Here is a 7,950-nt window from a genome sequence, read left to right on the forward strand (position 1 = left end):
GGTCTCTTGTAATTCAAAAGGAGGTAAGAGGATCATAACTGTGTAGGTAGTTCTGAGAATGCCTAAAGGAACCCCCTGCCAAAAAAAAAAAAAAAAAAAAAAAGTAGCCTTTTGCTGTCTTCTAGAAAGTGGATAAACCACAATGTATCCACATTATAATGTATCCTCATGCAGGATAACAATGCTTTAACAATTATTGTTTAACTAAATACACCATCTTTATACACAGATTCTCAGAAAGAACTCTTCCTTACTTCCCTCATTGTGTTAGTAAAAAATATGATTATTATAGTCCCCAAGGAAACCTGAGTTACCATTCTTGGTTTCTATGATGATCTCTCTTCTCTCTCTCTCTCTCTCTCCTTCCCTCCCTCCTTTCTTCCATCCCCCTGCCAATGAGCTACTAATAAGTAATATTCCCTCTTCTCTTCAGTATTTGAAAAGATATTTGAAATTATCTAATATTTGAAATCTGTCTTCAAATACTGGAAATATTTGAAAATATTTCCAATACCTCTTTCTTCCTTTTGATTTCCACTGACACTATCCTAGTCCTGGCTTCATCCTTCATATCACACCTTGATTGCTGCAAAAGCTTTCTCACTGATTTTCCTATTCCGGTCTTTCCCATCTAATCCACATTGTACACTTCCATGACATTAACTTTTCTAAAACATAATTTTCATTATCTGACTCCTCTATTAAAACATATTTGCTGGCTCTTCTCTGTGTCCAGAATAAATGTCTCATTATTCTTACTTTTTTTTTTTAACCTCTTAACATTTTCATTTTGGTGCCAAAGTAAACATTTTTCCATTTTTGTTCTTCAATAGTTTAATATATTATTTTTCTATCTCCTCCCATCAACGGCGATCTCTTTAAAGGTCAGAGTCATATAGTACTCCTCTCACAGACCCCTCAGTATGTTATGGTGTAATCTTCACAATGACGCTCAGTAAATATTTGTTAATTTGGAATATATACAGTATAATCTCCAGCTTACAAATTGCTTTCTTATGTTTCCTGGATATATACATGAACAATGTAGGTCACAGAGACAAACTTCATAGTCTATCCATGTTTCTCAACTACTACTCAAGCATTTTGTTGTATTAATTATACTAATTGGTAAAAAATACAAATGCCAGTGTATTTTTAGCTTATGACCAACATGATCAATGATGGAGCCCCTAGAAACATAATTCTTTTTAAGCCATTATGTTCTGTGTTTTCAATTGACGAGAAGTTTTAATAAGTCAATGCCTGAGGAGAAGCAGAAAGGAAACAGGATGCAATTAAAACAAGTACCATTATTTAAAAGGAGTGATGGCAACTTTTTTCAGACTAGTTAAGTGCAGCTTGTCACCACCAACAGAATTATACCTATTACCTTGAAAGCGTAAAGCTGTTCTCCATGATTTTGCTAGAAAATGATGTTGAAAGAGAAATCATTTGAACAAATTTGTTCAGTGAAACTTTGTGAGCCCATGGACAAATAAAAGCTGTTCCCTTTGAGAACGTAACATTTGTCCTTTGAAAATTCCAGGAGTAAGTAGGAAAAGATATAGTTTACAATTTTTTATTGGGAGAAAGTTGGTTTAAAGAATTTAAAAAATGAGGTCACAGCATTAAATTCTATTTATGTTTGTAAATTTATTTAATTTCCAAGACTTATGTGTTCATCTCAATCCTTGACATACTCATCTGCCAGACACAAAAAATAGTGGTCTATTTAAGAGGTCTTAATGAATGACAACATTTTTGAAATATGCTATATGAGTACAAATATTTCCATAGCAAAGAGGGAAAACTGTTGATTGGGTAGACACAATCAAATTCCAAGCATTTATCTGATTTACAAAAGTACATCTACTTTTTGTTTTTCACTAAATGAATACAACCACTTTTAATATATATGTGGGTGTGGCTGTGTGCGTATTTCAACACACATTACACACACACACAGTACAGAAACATTTCATAGTGGCAAAATTTTAGTGCACTGCCAAAGTGCTACAATAACTGTCATCCACAGACATCCACATGCAAACACTACTGGACTAGTACACTAGAGCAAATAAGAGAGTATTAGCAAAACTCTCTGGCAAAAACTTTTAAAATGGAAGTAATGAAACAGAAATCCACTTCTAATTTGAAGGGTATAGAAAATAATCTTCATCATTTTAATCACATATACACATAGTATTATCTAAGCTCAGAAAATAACTTCTTCCTGTATGCACAGAACTCCAATGTACACTCAGTAAATGTTAGCATTTGAAGAAAATGTGCCATGAGGAGAATGTCTGAGGGATAATGGCAGGAAAAAGATATATCCATTATAAAAGAGGACAGAAAGGCATGGCAAGGACGGGAATGTGCAGGAAAAGGAGGGGAGAGGGAAGAAAGTAAACTGACCATAAAAGAAACCAATTCAAATGGAAAACAGCGACTAACCTTGACACAAGAATGAATCATGAAGGCTGGATGGGTAGACTGGGAGGGGTGAAAAGAATGTATATTCTTTGTTTTAAGCTATATATAAAATTGTCGGATTTAGCCAAAGCCTAGTTGGAATGGGAGTTGGCTAAATTACATGAAATGTAACACAGACATTGCCAAAACTACTTCACAGGGTTGTTCTGAACAACGAGACACAAGTTGTGAAGATGTTCCCCAAATTGCAAAATGCTACACTAATGTAAGACAGATAGTTTACACAATATTCCAGTTCAATCTTTCCTTTCAACTCTGGGAAATTACAAGTGCAAACAATGAGATCTACAGAGCACAGAAAGAAAGAAACCTCCACTGCTCCATTATCAGATTTTCAGGGAACAGCAGGCTTCACAGTCACAGAGAAGCCTGACTTTCAAAACAGAGCAAAGATGGTGACAAATTGATCGAATGGAGAGATACGCTGTTATGCATGTGGGCAATGTCTCCACTCCTGGTATTACCCACAGCAATTCTTAGAGGGAAAATTATTCAGTAGAGGGAAGAGGGAATAAACAGATTCCCTTGCCTACTTCACCCTAAACTTCATAAAGCTCTTTTATCTGCACATGAATAAGATTAAAATACTCCAATTATTGTCTTATAAAAGGAAGGACTGAGAGGATAAAAATGGTACAAATTCACCAAAATATGCCAAAACACACAGTATCTTTCCTTAACATAAGAAACAGGAAGAGAAGAAAATTTAAGTGTGTCAGGTATGTGTGTGCATTGCTATAATCAGTTAAAAGCTAGAAAACTGAAGCTTAATAACTAGTTTATTCAAGGCCACTTATCCAACACCACAGAGCCAAAATTTAGCCCTGGGTCTGTTTCATGTCAAAGTCCTGGCTGGCAATTTCCACAAAACTGCCTTCCATCACCAAAAGAAGTTAGGAAGATAAACAGTGAGAACAGCCAACACATTTTTTTGCTATCTATTCTTTCTTGTCAGTTCTATGACTATTTAAGAAAATATTTTGGCATTGAATAATATTTCTATTACATAGCATTTCCTCCTTTGCTAATGATTAGTAACTCTACAAAGATGACTCATCGTATCAGAAGCATCATGAATTAATGCATTTATCTGCAGCAGCTGCTAATACCACAAAAAGAGAGAAAACCACAGATTATGCGCCACCTACTAAATGAACACAACATAACCTATGAAACATTCATGCCAAAAGCCTTGTTTCGATCTCATCAAGTCTCTAGACATAACTAGCAAATTAAAGAAACAGGATAGAGGAAAGCAAACATTACCATAGGGATGTAATTAGCAAAACTTAAATTGTGGCAAATGCTACATGTGAAACAACCTCATTTCATAAACAAAATCGCAAGGAAAAAAAGAAAGATGAAGGGGAACCATACGGATTAAGAAGACACTTAGGAGATTTACGGGATTCTACTAATTAAAAATAATAAAACAAGTAGCATTTATGAGGCAATTGGAAGTTTGAACCCTCACTGGATATTTACTGATATTAAAGAATTACTGTAAATATCACTTGTGATAATGGAATTATCATTTTTTTCCATATCAGCCCATAGCTTTCAGAGATATATAAAGAATATTTATGGATAAAATGATCAGATGTCTGCTATTTGTTACAAAATAATACTAGAACATGGGGAGTGAGTGAGGCTAAGTTAAAAAAGATTATTCATGGATTCATAATTGCTGAAGTTGAGTGAAAAGTACATGGATATTCATCATAATACGATGTAACGTTATGTATGTTTGCCAAAAAAAGAACATGTCAGGGTGGGGGGGCAGTTAAAAAAAAAAAACACATGCCACATCACTGAAGAACGTCCTCATATTTTTCAAGGAAAGAAATGTATATCAAGGAATCACAGAGCAGAAAGACCTTAAAAGCAATCTATTCAAACCACCTCACTTTATAAATAAGGAAATTAAGGCTCAGGTTAACTGACTTGCTCAGGGTCACACAACTTGTCAGTTCCAAACTCAAGATCAGAATTTAAATCTCCAAACTTGTAGTCCAGGGCTGTGCTCTTTTTGCAAACCAAAAAGAAATGACTGCACTTAAATATTTAGTCCAGAATATCCTCAAAATTGACTGTAATAAAAGTAAGCCACATGATGAGGAATGAATAGAGTTGGTTCATACCAAAAAAGAGCTGCCAGTCACAGTGATAAGATCTGTTTCTTTCTGAGAGCCATGGTTTCCTGCTGCATTGGGGAATCCAAACTGAGTTTCTCCCTCCTGTCCAAAGAAGTCAGAGTCAGGATGTACGTTCCACTCCGCTTTGCTTGGTGTCAGTAGTTCTGAGACACTGTTTTCACAAAGGGTGCTTGAAGGAGTCAGAGCATCTGTGTCCACTGTTAGCTTACTGCTGGGTGTTAAAGCCTGAGGCTCTGGACTGGAGTTTTTCATGGCCAAAGAGCCCAGAGATCCCAATGGCCCCACACTTACACTTGAGACCTCATCCATATTTAAGGAGCTCTGCTGAAAACCAGTGGCTGCCGTTCCGAAAAAGAGAGAGGTATCCAGACTTTGAGGAGGGTCGCTGGTGGCCATCAAGGCTGGAGGGTCCACAGCCTGCCCTACAGAATTATTATTAGCAGGGAGGTGCCCTGCCAGAGTCGAGCTCACAGAAGCCACATCAATAGTCAAGATTCCAGAGTTCACCAATGCTGTGTCCAGCAATGCAGCAGAAGTACTGTCAGGTACATCAGAGAAGAGAGACACTATCTCTGCATCACTGAGATCATTCTGTCTCTGGCTGGTAAGTTCACTGCTGGGTGTAAGAGAATTTGCTGCTTCTAGCTGAGCTAAGAGATCCTGGCCCACCTTATGCCTTTTAACCATGTGAGTCTTCATGCTGTGCTTGGATGTGAAGAGTTTATTACAAGTGGAGATCGGGCAACGGCTTTTCCAAGTGTCCACATCCTGCAGGTGTTTCTTGGAGTGAATGTAGAGGCTACTGCGAGCAGAGAACCTGGCACAGCAGCCTTCCACAGGACACACAAAAGGCTTTGTGCCCAGGTGGGTTATGCTGTGGCCTTTCAGATGTTCGGCCCTCGTGAAAGATTTCCCACAGCCTTCCACAGGGCACATGAACCTCCGGTCATCATCGTGCTTTCTTTTGTGCCTTAAGAGTTTGGACATGCTCGTGAAGTTCCAACCACAGCCATCAAAGTCACAAAGGAAAGGTCTCTCACCGGTGTGACTCCGCAGGTGAATTTTCAGCCTACAAGCCTTGTCATACTGTTTGCTGCAGCCAGGAAAAGAGCAGGAGAACAGTTCCTGTTCCCTGAAATGGGCGCGGTTATGGGAAAACAGAGCACTCACTGTGATAAATGTCTTCTTGCAGCCAGAAAACGCGCACTGGTAAGGCCTCTCGGGTTCGAAGTGGCTGCGCTGGTGGGCGCTGAGTTTGGCCTGCGTGGGGAAGCTCTCCTCGCACACCTCACATTTGAAGGAGTTCTCCTGCTCATGGCCCTTCATGTGCGCCTTGAGGTTGTACACGGTGGTGAAGCTCTTGCCACAGCCCTCCGCAGGGCAGCCAAAGGGCCGCAGTTTGTCGTGCGACTGCAGGTGCCTCTTGAGCTTGTAAGAGGTGGTGAAGGTCCAGCCGCAGCCACCCAGGGGGCATTTGAAGGGCCTCTGGCCCTGGCTGCTGCTGTGCGTCAGCAGGTGCACCTTCAGCTGGTGCTTCTTGGCGAAGGTTTGCCCGCACTGCGCCTCGGGACACAGGTACAGCACCACGCCTGGGCCGGAGCCCAGCGGTCCGCGGGGGCCCAGGGCGGCGGCCGGGCCCTCCGCCTCCTCCTCGGGCGCCGGAGCTGGCGCGGGTTCGGCCGGCTCGGCCAGCAGGAGGTCTGGCGGCAGCTCTGGGCAGTCACCTGGCTGCGCGGCATGCGGGAACCCGGCTTGGGGGGCGATCAGACACCCGGGCTGCTGGGCAGCAGCGGCCCCTGGCTCCCAGGCGTGTGGTGGGGGCGTGGCCAGGGTGAGGACGCCGTTCTCAAAGCGCAACAGCAGGTCCTGGTTGTGGATAGTGACTGTGCCCGCGAAGGCCGCGGCGGGGCCGGGGGCGGAAATCGGAGCCGGAGTGGGAACCGCGGACAGGCAGCGGGGGCCCTGCGCAGTGGGCCCCGCGGGATTCGCGCCGCTCTCGCCCCCCTGGAGCCCCGGGCCCTCCTCGGCCTCCTCCCTCAACACAGGCCCTGCGGCCTGACCGGAGCCCGCGGTCTCCACGTCGCCACCCACCGGGTCAAGCAGCACCAGGAAGAAGTCGTCGCCGCCGCCGCCGCTAGGTTGATCGGGCCTCGGCGCCACCAGGCTTGGGCCAGGGCCCCGTGATGCCGTGCGAGCCTCCTCGCGCCGCCGCCCGGGCCCGCCATCTTGGGGGCCCCGGAGCAGCAGGAGGCGGCGCGTGGAGACCTGACCAGCTGGCGGGTCAGGGCCTCGGTGGACTCGGCCGCCACCCGCGGCGATACCGCCGCCGCCGCCGCCCTGTAGTGTCCCGCGAGCCGGGAGCAGCTTTGGGATTTCCATCTCTGCGTCCGAGAGGCTCGGCTGGAACCAGAGCCGAGGAGGAGGCGCGATCCCGCCCCCTACCGCGGGCCTGAACACGTTCCTGAAAGGGGGAAAAAAAATGTGCAATGCGCAGAAACTGGCCCTATCAGATATTAAAACGTATTTAACGCCACAGTGATTTAAATATTCTGGTACTGAGTCTCTGGAACAGAATAGAAAGCCCAGAGGTAGAGCCTGGTATGCATAAATACGTTCTACAGTTAATGTAAGTAAGTAGTTAAGGAGGTCTTCTGAGGTAATGGGGAAATGACGACGGCTTGTTCAGTAATGCTGTGGAACACCTAGGTATCTATCCGCTGAAAGCAATTTTAATCCGTGACTCATTGTATATACCCAAATAAACACACTCCAGCCCCTCCCAGTGTTAGATATGTTGCTTCGTACTTTTTGTGTGTTAAAATTTGCTGGCTGGCTGGCTGGCTGGACTGATGGATGAAAGACAATTCCTGAGAGAATAAACTGTCTCTGTGTCAGCATTAAACCACCATAGTGCTGGCATTTCTGCTGAAAATGTCCTTCCCCTTCCCACCTCCCCACGGGACAACTTCCATATTCACAATTATCTTGAGCAAAGTCTTCGGTACAATTTGCCGCATAGTTCAAATTTTGTCTTGCTGATACAGAGATTAGAATGAGTGAGAGATGCGGCCAAAACAGGTTAGCACTCTTCAGCCTAGAAATGCAAAGTCTGGAGGATGAAACAATTTACATTGAAATCTGGAAAAAACCCAACCTTCTTCTGGCTTCTCCCTATACAGTGCACAACCTAAACCAACTCTTTGCCCTTCCACGATCGGTTGTACCAATGATAAATTTCATGTCGGCTCTCACAGCACAATGAGGGCATTCATTCCTCAGTTTACTCTGCCTTCTCCGG

At 43.5% G+C, this 7,950-nt stretch overlaps 1 protein-coding gene across 1 annotated transcript; it reads right to left on the minus strand.

The window, feature by feature from the left end:
* Nucleotides 1–1,638: 1,638 nt before the first annotated feature.
* Nucleotides 1,639–7,589, minus strand: ZXDB (zinc finger X-linked duplicated B). Its single transcript, XM_004093059.3, has one exon. It carries the CDS (start codon nucleotides 7,029–7,031, stop codon nucleotides 4,632–4,634), a length of 2,400 nt encoding a protein of 799 aa, XP_004093107.2. The 5' UTR covers nucleotides 7,032–7,589; the 3' UTR covers nucleotides 1,639–4,631.
* Between the last annotated feature and the right edge of the window lie 361 nt (nucleotides 7,590–7,950).

This window comes from Nomascus leucogenys, chromosome X (genome assembly GCF_006542625.1).
Source record: "Nomascus leucogenys isolate Asia chromosome X, Asia_NLE_v1, whole genome shotgun sequence".
In the NCBI taxonomy this organism is placed as follows: domain Eukaryota; kingdom Metazoa; phylum Chordata; class Mammalia; order Primates; family Hylobatidae; genus Nomascus; species Nomascus leucogenys.